We start from the raw sequence: 24518 nt of genomic DNA on the forward strand, positions 1-24518 counted from the left end.
CAAAAAGTTCAATTTTTGTCTCGTCTGACCAAAAAAAAACATTTCTCCACATGCCTGCACTATCATTAAAATGCACAAAAAAAGAAATAAATAAAATTTTAAATAATAATAATAATAATTAAAAAATAAAAATAAAAAAAGAATCAAAAAACAAAAATAAACAAGTGAAATCCTTCAATACAGCGCGTGTGGTGAAGTAAATGAGTACACTAATGTTAAAATATGCAATTTATGCTTTTTCAGTTGAAAAACAATTAAAAAGCGTACTTAATATTTGAAATGTAAAAATATTGTTATTATTGTGATAAGCACCTTTAAATATAACAAAAAGGAATGAAATCGTTCGATACAGCGTGGCAGGGGACCGCAAAAGAATGATAGCATAAGAAGAACTTAGCTTTCAGCATTCGGCGAGCGGCGCGAAATGCGATGGTGGGCGGAAGTGACGTCTTTCGTTCGTTCGTACATGAGGGGCGCGTTTCTTCGTTTTTTTTTCCGTCGAGCAATAAATTAAATGGTTTTCACATATACAAGACATTACTTTCACAAATTCAATACAGCGTGGCAGGGGACCGCAAAAGAATGATAGCATAAGAAGAACTTAGCTTTCAGCATTCGGCGATCGGCGCGAAATGCAATGGTGGGCGGAAGTGACGTCTTTCGTTCGTTTGTACATGAGGGGCACGTTTCTTCGTTTTTTTCCTTCAAGCAGTAAATTAAATGGTTTTCACATACATAACACATTAGTTTCACAAATTTCCATTGAAATACTCGGGTATTTCCGTCAATTGTCGCCATTTCCGTCGAGGTTACGCACTGCATCTACTGGACAGCCCGTCATTGGCTGTCTTGAGGCACGTGGGGGGGCGGGGGGGGGACACCGGACCCACCGGAGACGTGGTAGATGACGCCGGGGACATTTCAAACTCGGTACAATTGTATATAGCGCACGCGCTGTAATAAAATCATTTAGATGCTTTTAATCTCCCCCCCCCCCACAAACTCCATATGAGCTTTTATAGATATTTATTTTTAAGTAATGGCTCCTTTCTTGCCACCTGTCCATGGAGGCCAGCTTTATGAAGAGAACAGGATATTGTTAATTGATGAACACTGACCCCCCCCCCCCCCCCATCTCAAACATAGCTCCTTGCAGATCTTTCAAAAAGTCATTATTGAATTTACAGTGACAACCCAAACCAGTTTCCTGTTTGCCTGGCTGCTGAGTTTGGATGGGCGACCTGATCTGGGTAGAGTCTGGGTGGAATGATACATCTGCCACTTCCTAATGATGGACTTCACTGCACTCAAATGGATAATGAGTGATATTGAAATCTTCCTTCAACCCTCTCCTGAACGGTGCTTCTCCAATGCTTTGTCTGACTTCTTTAGAAAGCTCCTCGGTCTTTATGTTTGCTTTTTTGTTGGCCAAGTGAGTTGCACTTTAAAACTCCTTAGATAAGTGTGGGAGATTAATTTTTAAATTAAACTACTGATTTCATCCAGATGAAACCTATTGCACTTATTTTGTAACGTTTGAAACAAATAACTTGCTCCTGAAGTAATTTAGGTTTAATTAGGCAAAGGGTTTGAATACTTTTACAAATGAGAATAATCTGATTTTCCCTGTTAATCGAACCTATTCACATTATATCTGCATTTCTATCACTTTGGAGTAGTTTGTGAAGACTCCATGTATTAAGTTTGAATTGAAAACATCATGAAATAAGCTCAGGTGGCATCAAAATGTGAAAACTTTGGAGGTGGGCGAATACTTTTGCAACCTACTGCATGAGGCCACGTTTCAACATATGATCGAAAAATCATTGTAAAACATTGATTTTGCCATAGTAATGTAAGTTATAAACCCGACCATGCAAATGTTTAAATTCACAACCTGCCCATTTATCTCATCAGCCAAAAACATACACTTCTTGAAACTCCTTCCTCAACAAACTGTTTTCTTCTTTTAAAACAGTTCATCTCTTCTTGCCTCCAACTGTCGTGTTCTACATCCCAACTCTGGCTATCCCTGCCCACATCGGTGTAACAATCACCAGAAAACAGCTTGCATTCTCCACCTGAAATGCAAACCCAACTTGATTGGCATCTTAGGGTCCCCTCTGTATAGCTCGCAATCAGTTTATGTCCATCTGTAACAAGGCCAGAGCCCACCATCAAGCTCACTTATTGACATATTTCTCAAGCCTGTTAAAATCTGTCACTGGTTAAAATGCATTGTTTGACTCTTCTCTTTGAAAGACAGAGTAATGCTAGAAACTGCTCCTAAAAAAAAAAAAAAAACTCATCTTATGTCTTTACAAAATTGGTCTTGTCTCCAATCCCTCCATTCCCACCCACACAGGCTTCTCCCAATTTCAGACCATTGTGGATCTCTCTCCCACGAACTTTGAAACATTTCTCATCACTCTTGACAGCTCCTTTGCCACCAGATCAGAGGATAACAGCACTCCAAACCTCTCCTTTGCTCTTATCCAAGTCTTCTCACATGAATGCTCACATTAACCTGAGAAAATTGCTCACATTCCACTAATCCGAAAGGAGGTCAACAAGACTGATCCCCTTAACGAGACAGGTCACCCTTCTCCCCATAATAAGCAATGATGGGATCAATCATTGCTGCTGCAAAGACATCAAACCTCATCATCTCACCAACTCTGATTTTATTTTCAGTTCAATTTCCACCCCAGATATTCCACCCTGGACATGGTGCTTTTTTATTTCTGATTCCAAGATGGATTGATACGCTAAATCTCAAACAAGAGGTCGGGGAAATCTCTGGACATCTATGGTGTCTTTAATCCTGTCATTGGTAGCCAACATGTTTCCAAGCTGTTATTATTCTTCTTCTTCTTCTTTGTATAGAGCACAAAGCTGAGGGGTAGCATCATTGGCTGAATGCAAGGCTGTGCCACTGATGCAATGGCCTCTACTGGTTAGGGCAGGAATTTGGAATTTCCCCACTGTGCTGGCGATAGCTCGCCTTCTCTTCATGAAGGACACCATGGGATCTTCAACATCCATCAACTAATGTCGGAAGACAGGACATCCAGTTGTCAATCAGAGGGATGAAACACACATTGATGATTCACCCAGTCTGTTAAACACCAGGATGGCAGTTTACAGCTGGGCCGAGATTCAAACCCAGGCTAGACAGCTTAGAGGTGAGTGTGCGTACCTCTACGCCATCCTCTCAGCCCTGTTTTCAAGCTGTCAGCAAATGGTACTCAGGATGCCCTCCTTGAATCAATATCAAATTTTCTCTGGACCGAGAAACAACAAGGTGCTCTGGGAGCTAATGGCTTGTGCTCTACATCGAGAGACTGGCATGATATAGTAGTTTTAGGACTATTTTATTCTCAGTCGACATCAATGACCTCTGGTTCTCTGTAAAATCCTCTGTACCATTTTGCTGACTCTTCTGCCAAGAGGCAAAAACAGTACATCATTCATCTGAAAGGCAGGCTGCTACAGCATCTTTGCTAGAGACAGTGAGAAAATAAGTTGCTGACAAGCACTTGGAAAAAGTATTTCAATGCAATGCTCTCACTTTGACCCTCCATAAAGATTTCCTATTGAATAAATTGACTTATGTGGACAACCGCTGGAAGATGTACAGTCACTGGATACTCACAATCAGCCATAACCTGTCTTTGGTGGAACCATATCTCCAAAGTGGCATCTAAAGCTGACCATCACCTGAGTATTATCTGCAGAGCTGAGTTGCTTATAGGCCATTACGACAAGGCCTTTCACCAAAATATGGAGTATATCCTCGCTAATTAGGGCTGTTGCAGTTGTTTGCCATTTTGCTCCACTGGATGGTCGAGTCCAAAGCTCTCGACACAATTGGCATATCTCGACAGGAGGCCGAGTTCCAAAGTCTCATTCTCACCCACAACAGGCACATTGGTGAACTGTTTTTTCTGTCCCATCTGGTTTCAACATACCTATCTTCTTTTCCATCCATCATACATCCATGCATGTCAGACACATTGTTCCAGGAACCCACACCTGATTGGGCTCCCCAAATTTAAGTTGTATGCTCACAATCATTCTTTCAACACACTCTTTTATCTCATCTGTTGAACCGACTCACTGTGTCTGTGACTTTGTGTTCTTCCCTCCATTTACAAGAGAGTGCTGGCAAACACCACATTATGGTTTCCCCTTTACCCACTCAATCTTCGATACCATCCTCCCTGCCACTTTCCTTCTCATACAGTGACATTTCTATTGTTTTTATTCACCTGTTTCCCTCCTGCAACTCTGTCAGTCTGTCTAACTGTTTCCCTTTGTCATTTAACTTGAGATCTGTCAACAACAAAAACCAAAGGAGGTGTCTCCATATCAATAACAAAAAATGTAGAAAGTCATTAATGTACAAACTCTCAGCTCTAGTTTTAAAATCTGAATGAGTCAGAATCAAGGAACAAGAAGTGTATTACCTTGTTGTTCTTTCAAATAATCCTCATTTTCCTTGAGCCAAAGTCGAGTCTTGATTTCAACTTCAAAACTGCTCAAAAGGTACTGAAGATTCAAAAGAGATTGCAAAAATTGAAGACTGCAAAACAAACCAGCCAATATATTTATTTCAATCATGACAAAAAAGTAATATATATATACATATATATATATATATATATATATATATATATATATATATATATATATATATATATATATATATATATATACATATACATATATATATATATATATATATAGATCGAGATATAGATCGAGATATAGATCGAGATATATATATATATATATATATATATATATATATATATATATATATATATATATATATATATATATATATATATATATATATATATATATATTCTTCTTTCGGCTGCTCCCGTTAGGGGGTCGCCACAGCGGATCATCCGTTATGATCCGCATAATGATTTGGCACAGGTTTTACGTCGGATGCCCTTCCTGACACAAACCTGGTCGCCTCTTACGACACAGGGATATGGTACACCTATTCTAACCGGGGCATACACCGGGCCCAGTACACTGGTACTCACTTCGCCGACCTCAGAAGGATGGCAGGCTGAGTCAACCTCCTGGTGTGTATTAATTTAAGCGGCCAACGGGGCTTGAACTCAGGACCTTTTGGATCCCAAGCCGCCACCCTAACCACTACTCCAACACCAGGATATATATATATATATATATATATATATATATATATATATATATATATATATATATATATATATATATATACATACATATATATAACTAAAAATAGGCAGTTCAGGAGACATTTGTATGAAGAGTAAAGGCACACTGAGCCAAAAATAAAAATAAAATTCTTTATTAAAACCCTGACGTTTCAGAAGACGACTATCTTCTGTTCTCAGAAGGAAAAAATTATAACACCACATCCGCAGAGACGTCAACTGTACTTAATGTCGAACGCGAATGGCTGCGTGTCATGATTGTGCAGTGAGGGGGACCAATCAGCGTGAGGTTTGTGACGGATTGAATAAAAAGAGAGTGGAAGTAGAGGGTGGATTTGCTTTGGAATTGGATGTTTGGGTCACAGGTTCTGTGTTACGTGTTCCATGTCTGATCCGGGTTTGCGTGTTGGGTTTGGCCTTCACACCCGTGGGTGGGGACTGTGGGTGATTGCGTAATAATCGATAGGCAACATGCAGGTCGACATGACGGATAATGGACTGTGTGCCTGAAAACCATGCTACAAGAATTTCCCGGCTGGCCCGACCGGGTGCCGAGGATGTTACTGCCGTGTTTTCCCACGTGAGCATCAGGCATTACAGGGCGAAAACATGCCCAAACTTTGGCTCCGCAATGTGGATGACACATTCACCATCATCAAAAAAGATAGCTCTGACAGGTTCCAAACCCACATAAACAGCATCATAACTGCCATCCAGTTCACACATGACCTCAAACAATCCGGTTTCATTGCTTTTCTGGATGTGGGCGTCACACGTGCAACGGATCAGTGCTTGAGCACCCAGGCGTAGCACAAACCCACGCCGACTGACCAGATGCTCAATTACAACAGTGGTCACCAAATATGCACAAATGGTCTTGTTCACAAACATCGTTTGACCGGGCCAAATCGCACTGCAGTGAGCAACACGCATGAAGGACCGAAATTGAACGTCACCCACTTACTGCAGAACAATGACTATCCAGAAGCATTCATTCGGTCTTGTCGCCGGATGAGGGCACCCACATTGTGACCTGAGGAACCGGTCCAAAGAGTAGCATGAACATACATTGGCAATACTTCGGAGATTGCAAACAGTTTGCTGAAACCATTTGGAATCCGGGTCGCACACAAACCTCAGACAACACTCTATGCGAATCTGTCTCGGTCAAAGACAGGGTGAATAGACTCGACAAGATGAACGTCAGGTCAGGTCAGGTCAGGTATGGGAGCATGCACCGAAGCAGCGAGTCACTGCGTCCACTTTCTGTCGGTACTCCAGGGACCTCTGTCTGGCCATCCCCTAAGCAGATGCCTGGCCCAACCCCATCTACTTGAGATGTTGATCAACTTGCTGCAACCACGAGGCACGTGGTCAGCACATTGGCCTCCTCCACTCACGAGACTCCCTCGCTGAGAGAATCTGGTGACCAGGATCAGTGTCAGTAAAACGAGCCACATGTCCATACAACCGCAGCTGATGCTCACGGACTATGCAGGTTACAAATCTCATTTGAGTCTCTCTCAGCAACCACTCGTTGGACACAAAGCCGACCAGTGATAGCCAAGAATTCTCTCAAGAGGCATGGTACCAAGGGAATTAAGTCAACGTCTCAGATCCCTGGTCAGAGTCCAAGTCTCACATTTGTAGAGCAAGACTGGAAGCACCAAGGAACTGAAGACTCAGACCTGAAGACACAGGCACTGACAGCACCACACCCCATGATCAAGTGAATACATGACTCCACAGGCCCAATCCAGGCATTTATTGACCTCTGCCACTCAGCCAGCAGAGCATGTCTTCCACTGCCAAAGTAAGTGAATCTCTCCGTGACCTCAACATCCTCACCACAAACAGACACAGACAAGATAGCAGCATCCAATATGTCACTGAAAGCCTGGATCTTAGTTTTGACCAAGGAAAGCCATAATTCCAGTGGCTCAGTCTCCTCAATAAGCACCGCAAAGGCCCCCAAAAGGATCTCTAGAATCTCCACAAAGATGACTGCATCATCTGCAAAATCAAGGCCAGAGATCGTGACATTCTCAAACGATGCAAAGCAGCTTTATCTCTCCGAAATCCACCCCAGAATCCAGTCCATACAAGTGCTGAAAAGTGTGGGGGCCAGTACACACCCCTGATAAACTCCAGTGACAAGTGGAAATAAGTCTGAGATGGCATCACCACATCCCGCAGCACTCTCAGTGCAGGAGTATAGTTCAGACATCAGATTGATCAGTTTTGGTGGTACCCCACGAAGACTAATAATCCTCCAGAGGGCATCCCAATTCACTGAATCAAGCACTTTGCAGAGATCAACATCGGCTGCAAGCAGCCCCTGCCGAAACTCTCATTTTCGTTCGGTGAGGACCCCAAGTGCAAGGATACGGTCAATCGTTGAACCTTTTGGTGTAAAGCCTGACTGCTCTAAGCGCTGGTGCTCAAGCAGATGGTGGCAAACCCTATCAGGAACTACCCAGGCAAAGACCTTGCTCAGCACTGAAAGCAGCGTCACCCCTCGATAGTTGTTGCAGTCCTGGCGATCATCCTCCCCTTTTCAGAGAGGGACAACAAGGCCCTTCTTTCAGTTAGTTGGGATGATGCCTGTGTTCCAGGCAGAGCACACAATGGCATGCAACAACACGAGTGCAGCATTTCCACCAGCCTTGACAAGTTCACCATGGATGCAACAGATCCCAGGAGCTTCACCCCATTTCAATCTGTTCACCACACCCTATGATTCCACAAACAAAGGTGGATCACAGTTGGTTGGAGTGTCAGCAATAGGGATAGTAACACACCTGATATCCAACAGAAAAGCTGGTGAATCAGACTAGAACAACCGCTCAAAATAACTGGCCCAGAGGGGCGGCACTTCGGACTCCTCTGTCAAGAGCCTTCCACCCTCGCTCTAACTGCTGTACACCGAGGGATGGGCTTGGAGGAACGCAATGCGCAAATTCCCCTGCAATAAAGACAAGAATCACCTGACCACAGGTGATGCTCGACCCACTCAGATTCCGTACGCATAGGCCTCCTTGTCCACCTTCAGCACACGTACAGTTTTACACCTCAACTCCTTCAACAGCTCAGTTCTGCCATTAAGCCTGGCCCTGCATCTCTGGTCAAAGGTATCCAGTGTCCCTTGAGAGACATAATTATTCTTCACCCTACGGTGAGTTCCAAGACATCTACCGACAACATCAAGGATGGTGGTCTTGTAAAGCACTCCAAAACTCTTCAAGATAACCCAAAACACTCACACACCCTAAATTCCCACTCAGCCTGTTGGCAAACTCCTCAGCTGTCCTCTCATCCTTGAGCTTGCCAACATCCAGATTCGGCTGGGATGGCACCATTCTCCCAGGTTTAAGCTGCAACTTCAGAGTTGCTACCACAAGCCTGTGGTCAGTATTGAGGAACTAAGCACTCTGGTCGACCCTGCAGTTCTGCATCATCCTCCAGTGACCATCAATGAGAATGTGGTTAATCTCCTTTGCTTAACCACCAGCAATGGAATACCAAGTCCGGCGATGAGCATGTGGGCGCTGAAACAATAAACCAGCCAAGCTAAGTCCATGACTTCTTGCAAAGTAAAGGAACTTAGTGCGATTCTGGTTCACAGTTACAGACGCATGGGGACCAACACACATCTCATAACCACCCCTATCAGTTCCAGTCGATGCATTGAAATCCTCCAAAATGAGAAGAGTCTCTCGCATGGGGCACAGATCAACCACAGACTCGAGCGCGGCATAGAACGCATCCTTCACGGTGAGATCACTCGCTTTAGTCTGAGCATATACAGAGACCAGAGAAACGACACCCAAGGAAAGACGAATCCTTCATCTCATAATATGCTCAATAACCAGTGTTACCTAAATTACCATTGGAATCAGCTTAGTGGACAAAGCTATAGCAACTCCTTGTGCATGGTAACCATCAGAGCGAACAGTCCAATAGTAGGAGTCACCACCCACCATGATCTCGCCAATATCCGGTCTCCGAACTTCAGAGAGTGCTACAATACCGATGTTCAAACGCTTGAGCACAGATGATAACAGACAGGTGATCATCCTCTCTTCGGGATAGGACATTCCAGGCACCCACCCGAAGGGACCGCCTCAGTTTAACCCAAGGAGACCGCCGTCTGGTGGACGACACCTCAGCACCACTCCGACACACTCTCCCGCAATCTGACCCAGGGATGTTACCCCGTGGTTTCCCTCCTATCATCAAAGATTGGGGGTCCCGAAGGCTTTGCCCCAATCCCGTCATCCGGTGAGCTACCCTGCGAAGGGAAGCTGCACAGGAGGTACTCCCACGGAGTGGGTTTTCAATTTTTTTTTAGCGTTTTTGTGTTTTGCGGAATGAAGGGTTTTACTGTGGCCGGAGTGCAAATCCTGCCACCAACCTCCTAATAAAAAAAGTAACCCAACTGCAGGAAGGCATCCGCAGACACAGTTGGGCACTCGATATGGATGGCTATTGTCTCACAAGGAGCACATCCACCTTTTGAGAGGTTTTGTTTTTAACCCTGCTGTGTGTCCATATCATACACGCTCCTCACCAAAAAACCTGGTGGGGGAGATGGTTTAGTCCCCAACAACCCGACCATAAAACAGGTTGGCACAGGTTTACATGGTACCTGTAGCAAGTCATACATCTAATATGCTCTGACCTGACAACAATAAAGATGAACGTGATCTCCGAAATCCTGTCGAGACTGTGATGCCAACTACGTGGGCCAAACATCCAAATGACTTGCAACATGGTTAATGCAGCACCAGCAAGCTGTAGCACGTGGAGACAAGCTTTCGCTGGTCGCCCTACATTGTCACAATCTCCATCACATCTTCAGGTGGGAAAACACAGCAGTGACAGCCGGGATATTTTCGAAGCATGGTTTTTCAGGCATACGGTCCATTAACCATCACATCGACCTACATGCTACCTCTCGAGTATTAAGCAATCACCCAGAGTCCCCACCCACGGGCGAGAAGGCTAAACCCAAAACACAAACCTGGATCAAACATGGAACATGTGACACCGAACTTGTGACAAAATCATCTAATCCGGAAGCAAATCCACCCTCCAATCCCACTCTCTTGATTAAATCCGACCCAAATCTCATGCTGATTGGTCCCCGCGCAGCCCAATTGTGACACGCAGCCATTCACATTCGACATAAGTACAGTTAACATCTCTGCACATGTGGTGTTATGAATGTTTTTACCTCTGAGGATGGAAGATAGTCTTCTGAAATGTCAGGGTTTTAATAAAGAACTTTATTATTCTTTTAGGCTCATTGTGCTTTTACTCTTCGTACAAATTTAATGAAACTGTAATCGTGCATTCGTGGTCAAAAACATTTTAAACATTAAAAACTTTCCCCTTTGAACCATGAACAGCTGCAATCTGATAACATTATCCCCCTTGTCTCCATTGTAACAATGACAAAACGCTCACGGATTTTTCCGCCACACTCACGGATTTTACCCCGACATTCACAGATTTTTTGCAGGTTGGAAAATCCCCGGAAACTATTCCCCCATTTCTCATTGAAACAATGCCCCCACATTCGCGGGGTTTTCCCAGAACGTATCCAGCGCGAATGTCTGGGTCCTGGTGTGGAAAATATAGTTGTGGATTTCAGAATCTGATCCAAGTAATGCATACAGCATTCAGGTCCTCAGACAGTTATTTCCATAAATGCATGTACAGAATAGACCCATCCCCTTGTCTGGTGGCATTGTAACTCTTTGATGTGTTGGAGAAGGGTATAGAACAGATTTCCCTTTCGTTCTGATGGGATAACCTTTTCCTCATTACGACACGTTCATGACGTATGATTTTATGTTTGTTTGCATTTCTGCATGAGCAATTTTCACCGTCCATGCACATGATAAGAAAGCCGTTATCCCAACGGATGTTCGTTCAATCCCCCCTCCATCAAGACACATTGGCTTGGAAATACATGATTTTTTACACATTTTCTTTTGGTTATCATTTTCACTTTGGGCTGACAGGACATTCGAGTCAGAACACCGCAAGATTTTCCTGAACAGTTCATTCTGACGGTCAAACATGGCTGTGGGCTCGGATCATTTAACTCAGGCACCCACCATTTTCCATCGATGTTCGACACCGATTATATTTCGATGTTTGACATTCACCTTTTTCCATCGGCGATCAGCACTCCATTCAGCAGCTCTATGGATGCCAACTAGCTCTTATTATTATCAGGCTGAACAAAGAGGTGATAATTGCCTGTTGACGTTTTGTGAGCACTTTTAGGCAGTTATTAGAGAACCACCTCAGCACCATCAAGTCTGGCATTTCACTCAGGCCGACTTGCAGGGTCTCCAAGCAGTCATCAAACTTCTAGACTGGTCTCCCATCTCCACTTCCTCCGACAACAACTCGTCTTGGGAATTTTTTCAAAGAAACTTGCTCTCTCTCACGCACAGATTTGTCCTATCTCGTCTTCAGTTGTCCCACCCTTCCTCACGCCCATGGTAGACTGACGGTTGTGGTGAAGCTGTTGTCATCAAACAACTTGCCTTCGCCTCATGGAAGGCTTCTCCAACTGAGGGCAATCTCAGTTCCTTCCATAAAGCTCGGAACAAGTGAGTGTCTACCCTCAGGAGAGGCAGAAAACAACATCTTTCTAATATCAAGTCTGAAGTCTCAAACCTGTCTCCCTCCTCCAAATCCTGGTGGCATCTAGTTAAGTCTGTTTATGGTGTATGTTCCCCCTCCATCCCCTCCCTTACCTCACATGGCTGCACAGCTGACACTGCACGTGACAATGCGGAATGCCTAAACTCTGTGCATGCTTGCTTCTAAATCTTGTGTCCAAAACCAATCGCTTAATGTACCCACTTTAACCAGTTGCACCCAGCTGTTCCTGGACTCCTTTTCTCCTGACAAGGTGGAGAGCTTGCTGTCAAACCTCAACTCAGATTATGCAACCGGTCCAGACGGCATCAGCCCACATGTCCTGAAAACCTGCTCTGCTGCTGTTGCTCGCCCTTTCTGTTCTATTCACCCTCGCATTTGCTCAAGGTCATCTGCCATCTGCTTGGACATCAGCAAACATTACTGCCCTGCACAAAAAAACGTGCAAAATCAGATCCCTGCAACGACAAACCAATTTGTCAGGGAGCATCATAAGTCCCATGGGATTTTTGGTATGAAAGCAAACCACCATGCTAGACTCTTTAAGTGGACCCTAATGATTAATAAAAAGCTTGGTGGCACTCTGGGAAATGGTGCGGACGTGTATTTTGAACACATTTCACATTTTTTGAAGAATGACTATTTTACGCCGCTTAAAAAGTGACATAATGTCACCCTGACCCCTCCATATACCACCAATTTTGTCATATTTGGTATCAAATTGACCGGCATAAACCTCTGCATTCTCGTAGGTCATTTATTCATCAATATACGAGCCATATCATGAATAAATCACACAAAAATCAAAATTTTGACCATATTTCGACTTCGGTTTCACCATCCGCAGTTCACCGAAATACCTTTTTCTCAACATTGTGCTCACCAATCTGCTAATGAATAGTATCGCAACGTACCTATGTTATCACTAGTCCTTTTGATATTTTATACACATCATTCACTTGATAATTCAACGAGATATACCTCAAAATGTAACCCTACCCCCTAAGGAATCGGAAGGTTACTCTTTCCGACATCTGTAAATTTGGATGCATGATTTTGTAAACACATGCCACAAATCCTACTGTAGATGATTAGGTTGAGGTAGTCTTCCCATATGACTATATTAACCATGGTATCCACCAATATAAGCATTTTCTCTCTTTAGATGGCCGGCCAAGACTATCTCCGGGGTCTAAAAATTAGTCCCGTAGGCATTTCTTGTTAAAAGTGATTATGCATGTCCGAAAGTAAGATGATAGGGTGAAGCTTCAGAATATGCCCCATACCATCTCGAACTTTGACCTTTGAGGTCAAAGGTCAAGGTCAAATGCCAAATTCCTCATTTTTTTGGTTATAGTGAATTTCGTTTCAGCATTGCCACATCTATATGCCTGTGTATGAATTATTTGCCGAGGCTACTGTCCTTTAGTCTCGGCAATAAATTTAGACTCGAGATTTACTTGAAAACATGAAAGGCCGCAATTGTAAAATGGCCATTTTCTCGATTTTCTGAAGTTGTACGCATGTAATCTTCTCACGTGAGTTCTCAACTCGTAAGATGAACTCATGTGAGATCAAAACGTTGTATAAGAGAGTTGGCACATAAGCGAATGTTTGAAATATAATTTGCTCACCCATATAGCTGTAGTTAGTGGTAGTCATGATTGCAGTTGACAGAATCACACCCGCATGCTGGGATACAGTTCTGGCGAGACTTGCTGCACTTACATGCACTCATTCGACACTCAACTGCACAGACATGTGTGGATGTTCCAGTCTGGAAGACAACTGCGAAAAATTGCACCACTCAACCGACGACAACGAGGATGAAGTACAGACGAACACGATAACGATGATGACAGCGACGAGCTCTTTGGATGAGAGCTGACTGCCATGGGACTTATGCATACGTATGAACTCGGGGGTAGGGTTACATTTTGAGGTGTATCTCGTTGAATTATCAAGTGAATGATGTGTATAAAATATCAAAAGAACGAGTGATAACATATGTATGTTGCGATACTATTCATTAGCAGATTAGTGAGCACAAAGTTGAGAAAAAGGTATTTTGGTGAACTGCGGACGATGAAACCGAAGTCGAAATATGGTCAAAATTTTGATTTTTGTGTGACTTATTCATGATATGGCTCATATATTGATGAATAAATGACCTACGAGTATGCAGAGGTTCATGCCGGACAATTTGATACCAAATATGACAAAATTGGTGGTATATGGAGGGGTCAGGGTGACATAATGTCACTTTTTAAGCGGCGTAAAATAGTCATTCTTCAAAAAATGTTAAATGTGTTCAAAATACATGTCCGCACCATTTCCTAGAGTGCCACCAAGCTTTTTTATTAATCATTAGGGTCCACTTGAAGAGTCGAGCATGGTGGTTTGCTTTCATACCAAAAATCCCACGGGCTTTATTTTTTGCAAGATGCTGCCTGACTAAATCAGCCTTCTCCCAATCATCAGCAAGGTTATGGAATCCATCATCTCTTCAGACATGAAATCATTCATCTTCTCCAATGGCTTGATTTCCAATCTTCAATTTGGATTCAGACCAGACCACTCTACTCTGGATATGCTGCTTCTGCTCTCCCAACAATGAATACCTATGCCTATCCTCAATGCCAGACATGAAATCAGCGCCATGTCCCGAGACATATTGCCTGCCTTCGATATGGTCTAGCATCCTGCCCTGCTCATCAAACTCTCTCCCTATGGTATCCAAGGCCACCTCCACTCATGGCTCACAGACTTCCTCTGCTGTCACAGCCAACATGTGGCCCTAAATGGAGTTCTCTCATCCCCTCTTCCTGTCCAGGCTGGAGTTCCTCAATGCAGTGTTCTGTGCCCTGTTCTTTTTCTAGTTTTCATCAATGACCTCTCCAACTCTCTGGAAAATCCTCTTTATCTCTTTGTTGATGACTCCACCCTCTGCCATACCATCTGTCATCTCTCAGACCGGCAAGCTGCAGCTTCTTCACTCTCTGCAAATCTGGATAAAATCACAAACTGGTCCAACACGTGGAACATGTCTTTCAATCCTGACAAATCACACACTTTCACTATGTCTGTCAGAAAGGACCGTATAGAACCCCCACCCCCCCCCAACCCCATCTACTTTCTCAACAATCCTCTGGAAGAAGTCCTTTCATTCAAGCTTCTGGGTCTCACTATCTGCCCTGATCTTTCCTGGGAAAGCCACATTTCCAACTTAGCCTCCAAAGGCAGTCGCCAACTGGGTATCCTCCATCGTGCAAATTCCTTCCTTGGCACACCTGATCGACCACATACAATGCTTTCGTCCGCAACCTGATAGAGTAATGCTCTCCCCTTTGGGCTGGTGCTCCCGCCTCTTACCTTTCTCAGCTTCACGCTGTGGAAACCAAGGCATTTAGGATCATTGTTGTCTCCTGTGATGAGGCTGAGTCTTTGGGTCTCTCACTCTCTCACCGCAGGCAGGTCGGTGGTCTTCGTCTTCTAGGATCTCCTCTCCGCCCCCCCCCCCCATATTTCTGTAGGGTGCTCAAGGTCGACCAGCAATCCCCTTCTGGTAAAACTACCAAAATCAAGAATCACTGCTCACCTTCACTCTTTCATTCCTCTTTTTCCCCCACCTTTGAAACAAACTCCTACACTCTCTTCAATTCCTCTCTTCCCTCCAGGTGTTCAAAACAGCTGCTCACCACAATGTCTTATCTTTCCCCATCTAAAACCACAATCTTTCTTATCCCGCTAATCCACCCCAACCCCACCTCGTTCAAATTCCCTGCTTTCCTTCCTGAAAGTCCTTGTGGTGCAAGGACCTGAAAGTCCCTGTAGTGCAAGGACCTGAAAGTCCCTGCAGTGCAAGGACCTGAAAGTCCCTGTAGTGTAAGGACCTGAAAGTCCCTGTCGAGTCCATTTGTTTACCCCATATTCCCCAACCCATCCTTCTCCCTTCCACAGATCTCCTCATGTCTCTGTTCCCCACTGTATTTTCCTTCCCTCTCCTAACCCTCTTGTCTCCTGCTCCCCTTGTTGTGCGTTCTGTGTGTTCGCTCTTATACGAGCCTTGATGGTGTATACAAAAAACAAACAAACAAAAAAAAAACACGATCTTCAGAGTTATCAGGTATCACATGATTTATCACGTAACCTGGCAGTGACGTTTAACAGTTTTCACTCAGTTATGCCATGCATGGAATGGAAGAATGCACGTGGAAGAATGCACGTGGAAGAATGCACGTGGAAGAATGCATGTTTCCCGAACTTTACATCAAGAATGCTTCCTTTGGGGAATGTCAAATTACATTTAAAAGTTGCTTTGGTGGTCGTATGAAACCTTCAAAATCAGTGATATGGAAACTCGTGAAGCAGTTCAGACAAACAGACTGCGTGGAAGTTAAGAAGCACATGCGTCAGCCAAGTGTTGTTACACTGGAGAAAGTGGATGAAATGCGGGAAAGAATGGAAGCAAACCCAAAGAAATCTCCAAGACATTTAGCACAACAAGCTCAATTGTGTGGATGTCAGGAAATCAATTGTGTGGATCACATCACCACTTTGTCACATTAGGCTACATTTCCACAAAATATTAGGTTCTTAACTGATATAGCTTTTCGTGTATGGGAATTATTTAGGGTTCTCAAATAAAATTAATCACCCTGTTGTGCTCACCTTATGTTGTGTTCACCCTTACAACTTCATGTAATTATGTGGTGTTAATCGTTCATGTTCCAAACGTTTGGTTGCTTCTATATTGGTTGCCCTTCCCACACCCAGCTCTGTTTCTGCTCACCTTCATCTTTATTACCTCTGCCACCAAAGGTGGATGGAGGTTATGTTTTCACCCTTGTCTGTCTTGTGCAGGATATCTCAAAAAGTTGTTGATGGATTAGGAAGAAATTTGGGGGACAGGCTGGGTGTGTGACAAAGACTAAATGATTAGATTTTGGTGAAGATCTGAATCTGGATACTAAAATTTTTTTTGACTTTTAAAGTGTTTCTTCATCATTGAGAGATGGGACCAAAATTGATATAGAGTATAGCACAATATTTCAAAACATTACGGACGGATTAGGATGAAACTACGTGTACAAGTTGGATAGGTGACAAGAACAAGCCAATTATATTTTGGTTTAGGTTCGGATCCAGATCTGGCTTATGAGTGGGATACTAAACATAAACTCCAGCCTGGTGAAGGTATGTGCTTTACCAAATGCAATTCTAGTTTCTTTTGTTTCCTCTATGAAATGTATTTTTTAATTGAAAAAGCAGAAACTTTTTCTGTCATGAAGACGAATCTCTGGACCTTTGCTCTCTCATCACATACAGGTTGGTGGTCTCGCTGTCTTCTACTGCCTCATTTCTGGTCTTACACCCTATTTTCTTTCTGTGCTCTGTCCACCCCCTCAGTTCTACAGGGAATACAGAGTCTGCAATTAACCCGCTTCTGATGAAACTCCCAAAATCCAGAATCACTGTTCACCTCCACTATTTTGTTCCACTTTATTTCTTCTGCTTTTATTGAACCTCAAAAAGAAAAATTGATTTCCTTTATCGCATTAAAATAGGCCTTGCAATTGGCAGTCAGGAGGTAACTAGACAAGGACGACCAGAGCGACCAAGTTTACATTACAGAAGGGAAAAGGATGTATGGATGAAAATATGGGGAGAGAAGACAGTTGAAAACTATACTGTTTGGCACATGAGAAATGTAGATGATCTCTTACTGCAAACAACATCCTGTCTTGGATTAGCACCACCAAACATAAAGCTGCCAGTAAAGACAATCAAAGAAAGAAATGTTTGTTCCAAGAGTCATGTTGGTGATCAATCAGAAAATTATCAATATACTTACGGTATCCAGTTCTTCTTCATCGATACCGGTCAAGTCAAGAGTCCCATCCCCACTTTCACACTCTAAAAAATAAAATGAACAACTTTAAAATCCACAGCATAAAAATCTATATATTGCATATTATGTAAAAGAAAGGTACAAGTCTCTCGATATTCGTTTTCTCTGTCCTCTCCCACCACTTCCAGCTTTCTCACAAAACTTCATACGCATAATTAACAATGCCCTACAATCCAGAATGCAGCATCTAAATTTACTTCTGAATGCTCCATTAGTTCTATTCGGCCCAGTTAAAAGTAGATTTTTCTCAACGCTTTCACCATGACATTCCGCTGGGTGGGACTTCAAGCCCACCCATCACAGGATTGTCATCATCTTTGTGCATTTGATTAGACACGGATTGGTTTGGTGTTTTTGTTGTCGTCGTATGACCCTCCTGTCCTATCAAAGCCGATGTGGTCCCATCACCTGCCTCTGATGGGTGTATCCTCGAGTAATAACGTAAAAAGACCAAACAGAATTTAATAAAGATATTGAACACAAATTGGGAAAAAGGTTGAAAATGAGCAGATAATAATAAACAACTAAAATTTTAATAAATACCTTTACCACCATCATCTTCAATGCACTCTACAATTGACTCCTTGAGACCCAGACTGGCTGAGGTAGGAAGTGGCCCAAGAAGCACCCTGAGATCTGGACCTTGACAACGGCGCAACATTGCTGGCTCTGGATCCTGTTCCTCGCCAACAATGTCAGGCTCTGTTACACCGTTTGGAAGATGTTCGAACAGTGAGTGAACAAAATGCTCCTCATCCACATTCAAGTGATCATCATCCTCTGCCCCATCGCCCAAAGCCGTACAAGAATCTGGAAGGGAATTTAACAGACAAAAGGAGACAACATACACGAATGATCAAAAATACCGATCATGGAAAACTTCTGATAATAAGCACCTTGATGGGTAAAATAAGTTCCGAGCATTTTCCTTTTCCTGTTAGCGCATGTTTCTCACACAACACTACTACCATAAGTTTGTTCTGTGTGAAAGTAAACCACAATGAAAAAAAAAATATATATATATATATATTGGAAAATATCATTATGCTAAAAGTCATTTTTTATTTCTTTGTTTTAAAACAGAACTGATCAGATTGACTTTCTTCAAAGTGTGCAATGTTGCACATGCTACTCTTTTAATAGCAATTCAGATAAGAAAGACACCTTATAATCTGCCCACCCTTTGAACTCAAAGGATTTTCAACCCTTTCAGGTGTCTATATAAGATCAGAAACTGATGATATCTGGACCACAAGTTTCAACCAAAATGTCCTGCATCCTTAGAGCATAGCACCATGAACACCACTGCAAATCCTTAAATCTTCTTTTGTGACCAATCTTTGCAAGAAGCACAGTCCCATGAGTTCTGGGGTCTCAACAAACAGCCTGTCTGAAGCAAATCCCATTTTCAAGCTGGTCTCAATGGCCAAACAAAAAAATCTGGTATATTCCACACAAAGAAAGCCATAACTCACCACTCCTTGACATCCTATTAGTTATAAAGCATGCATACCTAATACAATGTAGTTGTGCTCATCTTTGTGTGCTCCGGCTCTTTTGAAGTTGCATCACAACTTTTGCTTTTGGAGGTGAATGTTCTGACACTGTGGAAATTGTTGGTCAAAAGGCTGAGATGTAGGGATTGGTCCTCATTCAGAATCTTTGGCTTAAGTCTTCTTTTGTTCTTAAAGGTCATCTCATCGTAATGCGAGATGTCAACCTTTCCCCTTACCAGAATCAATTAACCATACAATGGTAGACTCAACGTCCAGGTAACGTGTAGACCACTATTCATTAACCTTTCCAAAGCAAACTATGCACACTTACACCTTCACCTTTTTTTGCAATTTGTGGAATCAAACCTTTGTGTTTATCCCACAATAAAGGTCAAGGTACACTTGCTAACCTTCACCCAATTTATTGTACAAAACATACTTTTCTGGGTCACATGGGACAAAAAGTTTAAGTGCGCGCCATCCGGTAATGTGTTGCGTACCACAAGTGTTTTATCTGGGGATTGACAAAAAAAATCGGACATTATAAAAGGGTGGTTCAAATGTGACCTTAACTGTTGTTTATAGAAGGCAGAATGATGTGAGTGAATTAATAAATTTTGGAAGGAATTTGGCCATACAATATTGGTAGCCAAGAACCATAATCACATGTTTTCTGTTTCAATGCACGTGCTGTAAATAAAGATGGTGGCAAATGAGATAACGTCAGTGAAACAGTGAACAATTATGAAGTTTCTAATCTTTTTTTTATATATATATTTTTTACACCTGTTGAAATTTACAGACTAGCTGAACAGTCGAGTGATTATTGCCTCTCAAGGACGTCTGTATTGAAGAGCACCTCGGAGGGCAAAGGGTTTTTCATGAACAAAGGAATTAAAGGCGACATCCTGCACCTGCTATGTATACGTCCCAAACAACCACACACTGTCGACATGCAAAAGCTCTCACTTTAATAGGACAGGTGTGTGTACAAAGCTGAAAAAATCTTAAAAGTAGTGCGTACAACTACTTATTATTTTTGTAACTATGCATGTATGCTTCGTGAAGAGTATAAACAAAAGTCCAAGTGAATCAACATTGGCCTAAAGGTAAAGGGGGTGGATCTCAGCTACGTGAGAGCTCAGAGGGTGGAAATGTCTTCATAACCTTGTTAATGTATGCAGTTATTTTATATTGAACAAAAGTTGTACAGTCCCAAGAGCTGTGCTCTGTCCAATATGATAGGATGTGTATACGCACATTGAGCCAAATTTATACGTCGTAACACGAGATTAAAAAAAAATGTTCAGAAATGCTTTAACTGACTGAAGCTGATATGTGCTTATTTGCCCAGTTCACTTTAAGTAATTGCTTATAATTGTTTCATTTTCGGTATGATTGATTATTTTGTGAAAAAAATTGTTTTATGAGTTGTGGGTGGCAGGATGATTATGATTATATATAAATGATTATGTACAGATGGTTATGTAGAAATGATGAAAAAAAACCTTAAGAGAAACCTTTTCTCTCAAATGGGTGTTTTTCTTTTTCCAACACTGCAGTCTGATGTTGAAAATCTCAGAGTGAACAATTGAAAAGTCCCTGTGATAATACCTGCAGTGAGGGTACAAAGTACCAAGACATGAGGCCTTAATGCTTGGAATGTGTATTTTATTTTTTCCAAAAACCTGATTGTATTGGGCCATTTTTGCTGATTTAGACCTTTTTGGATAAAATGATGACTGATATAATCATTTCACTTCAACGCTATTTGAGAACATGCTATCGCCTCCAGTCGAAACTAGGAACGTGTGGCGAGGATGCCGTTACGATAGGTGCATGGCTATCACACTAGGATATCGATTACATGAGTCTGGCATGAAGCCTCTGTTGAGCAGAATGCACGTGCACAGCCTGAGGTAACAAGCTCAAATGAGCTAAGATCCTCGTCCTCTTCGTGATGACGTCATAGTTATCAGTTATGTATCAGGTGTGCGGTAAATTATCTCTAATGCCCTATTCGATTCCATCTGAAGTATTCAAAAAGCTTGCGTTGTTTCGGAGATAATTGATTATGCGATTTCCATTGCGATATTATGACGTCATAACTTTTTTCTTGGAAGAATTTCCTCAATCTGAGATGGTTACTGTCTGCGTGTGAGCTTTCTGCATGAACATGTCAAGTTTCAAGATGTTCTGATGAAAACTCGTGGTTGTGAAACAATATTTCAGAAAATAGTGATGACGTCATAAAACGAATACGACGTCATTGTGATGCATCAGATTTGCGTCAAATCATCTGTGCAAATGCCCCGTTTGATTCCCGCAAACAGAATTCAAAAAGCCTCCCGAGTTTCGGAGATAATGGTATAGGCAATTTCCATCAGCGGTGATATTATGACGTCATAACTTTTTTTTTTCTAGGAAGAATTTTCTAAATCGGAGATGGTTACTGCCTGCGCATGGACTTTATGCATATACATGCCACTTTTCACGAAGATCCGATGAAAACTGGACTGTGAAACAAAATTGTGAAAAAATAGGAATGACGTCATAAAAACGGATATGACGTCATAATGATGTATTATTTGTGCGTTAAATTATCTCTGCTCATGCCCCGTTCCATTCCCGCAAACAGAATTCAAAAAGTTTTCCTAGTTTCAGAGATAATATTTTTGGGCGATTTCCATTAGCGGAGACATTATGACGTCAAAACTTTTTTTCAAGGAGGAATTTTCAAAATCGGAGATGGTTACTGTCTGTGCAGGGTATTTTTACTTATACATGCCAAGTTTCAGGAAGTTTCGATGAAAACTGTAGGCTGTGAAACAAAAAAGTCCACAAGAAGAAGAACAAGAACAACAACGTGAGTAAGACTTAGAGATCCTCTGACGAGGATCTAAAAACGATCATTCCTGAGTTATGAGCTGCTGCTGTAACGAGTGCCAATGAGAAAGCAGCTTAAAATGCAAAGCCCATCCACGTCACCTATTTTTTCTCGAACCAAACTTGACAGAAACAATAGCTCAAAAAAAATATGTAAAATGTATTAATGAGTGTTCTCCATATTCTCATAATCAAGGTTTGTTGAAAATTTGAAAACAAATAAAAAGCTGAAGTGACAATTCAACTTTAAGGTCAATTGGATGAAAATTGATGATTTTATGTGATATGCTGACCTTTAACATTTTCACCAAATTATTAATTTGTTTTCTCCATGTTCTCATTATAAAGGTTTGTTGAAATATTTGATGACAAAAGCTAAAATGGTAAAAATGTTATGGCCTATACAGGCAGACAAACAAACAAGCCAGCAAATGATCATAATCCTGTAGTTGCGAAATCAGTCACTATGACCTTGACCTTTGGACCTCAAAAACAATAAGCTTCTAACTCTTGATTGTTGAACCAATTCAGTGACCCAATATGAAAATTGTTCAAACTTCAAGTCAATCGGATGAAAGTTAACGATTTTGTTACAATGACCTTTTGAGCCAAATGCAATTTTTTTTTTCTGAAAATCATGAATCACGATGTAATTTGAAGGGAATTTAAAAAAAAAAAATTGCCACTCACAAAGTGTCAAAAAAAACAAAAACAAAAGCCCTGGAGTGTCGAAATTTTCAATTTCGCCAGCAACGTCACATTGTGAACACACCTTGATCTGATTGGCGGCTTACATAGAGAAACAGTGCACTGCCAGATCGGATGTCGATACGGATTCCACCGTCAATAGAAACTCTGAAGGTTCTCATTACATTGAAACTGATCAGTGGGATTTTGAAGAAACCATTGGAGACAAAATTATTGATGGAAATGCTTTTGGGAGAGTTGTGGAGCCTTGTCGTTTTGAGCCTTGTGCGGGAAATTCAGATGAAGAAGGCAGAAGTGAAGATGGAAATGATAAAAACATCAAAACAATGGTAGCATGTTCACGTCAACTCTGTCGGTTTTGTTTTTCCATTCAATTGACGACTTACAAAGGAGGGATTTTGTATTCATTGATAAATTGGTTCATATATTACTAGAGCAGAAATAGCCGTCATCGCCCGACAGCATGGGCACCGCTCAGGCATACTCGGACATTGCGGACAAAATGGGTGAGAAATGCTTTGTCTGGCCATCGCAGGCTGACCAGGTGTCTTGTAAGTTAAGGGATCGTCCCGTTTCATACTTTCCCTGGATGCCATTTGTGTCCGTGTCGTGTCCCACCGTTGTGTTCATGATATGTTGATGTCATGCCCCACTGGAGGGGGGAGTGGTGCTATGGGGGAAGGGTGAGTGGTGCTATGGGGGAAGGGGGTGTGGTGGTGGATATTGTGTGTGAGGGGGATGGTTGATGGGGGATTTTGGGGGATTGTGGGGGATCGTGGAGTGGGGGTAAGTGTGGGATGATGTGAGTGTTGTGGGGGTGATGGTTGATGGGGGATTGTGGGGGGGATCTTTGAGGGAAGGACCCTAAAAGTTTTAGCATCCTCGGTCAAATCTTCTCGGAGTTGATGATGATACGTACATACACACATCCAGAGTACATTCTCTCCACTATAAATAGACGGTGATTCATTTGATTTGTAGAAATTTGTGCTACGAATAGATTATTAGTTTGAGGTGCTCTTGTGGTAACTGCCGGGCAATGGTAACAGGTGCTTGATTCACCACTCAAATCGTCCGTATACATACATAGGCTGCAGCTGGGTGGAGATGGTGTTGCAGTTTCAACCGATGGCTGTTTTTTCTGCATAATCGTGGAGATGGCATCTTCTCTCAATCGTGGTGGATAACCACAAGATCTAGCCATTTCTGTTATTTCATAGCGGTACGCTGTAAAATGTTCCGAGTACAAAAGCGATTATTTTTTTGGGCCCAATCCACACTCCGGTATTTTGGACAAACCTCATCAAATTTCTGATAAACCGAGCCGCTCGGCCGTTGAATTAATAGCAGGTGAGGTCGACTCAGCCTGTCATCCTTCCGAGGTCAGCAAAATGAGAAACAAATTTCCAATTTCAAATTTCTTTTGTGCTCGGAAATTCCAAGTCAATCAAATGAAAATTGACGATTTTACGTGATTTTCACCTTTTAACCCAATTATTATTATTCTCCATATTCTCGTAATAAAGGTTTGTTGAAAATTTTATGACAACGGATGGACAGACATGCCTGGTGTTGGCTTAATGGTTGGGGTGGTGGGCTTGGGATCCTCAGGTCATG

At 42.2% G+C, this 24518-nt stretch overlaps 1 protein-coding gene across 2 annotated transcripts in view; it reads right to left on the minus strand.

The window, feature by feature from the left end:
- BRF1 (BRF1 general transcription factor IIIB subunit) overlaps positions 1-24518 on the minus strand; it is a 91872-nt gene that overhangs the window by 32402 nt on the left and 34952 nt on the right. The window contains exons 11-13 of one of the 2 annotated variants that reach the window (XM_085869545.1): positions 18361-18621; positions 17755-17816; positions 4470-4551 (exon numbers count right to left, since the gene is read on the minus strand). In XM_085869545.1, the coding sequence (XP_085725671.1) occupies positions 4470-4551; positions 17755-17816; positions 18361-18621 (405 nt within the window). Of the gene's footprint in view, positions 1-4469; positions 4552-17754; positions 17817-18354; positions 18622-24518 lie in introns of both variants that reach the window. The other variant, XM_085869544.1, reaches the window with a different exon arrangement.

The sequence above is a fragment of the Eptatretus burgeri genome, chromosome 2 (genome assembly GCF_056783735.1).
Source record: "Eptatretus burgeri isolate ZD-2024b chromosome 2, Ebu_testis_v1, whole genome shotgun sequence".
NCBI classification, from domain to species: domain Eukaryota; kingdom Metazoa; phylum Chordata; class Myxini; order Myxiniformes; family Myxinidae; genus Eptatretus; species Eptatretus burgeri.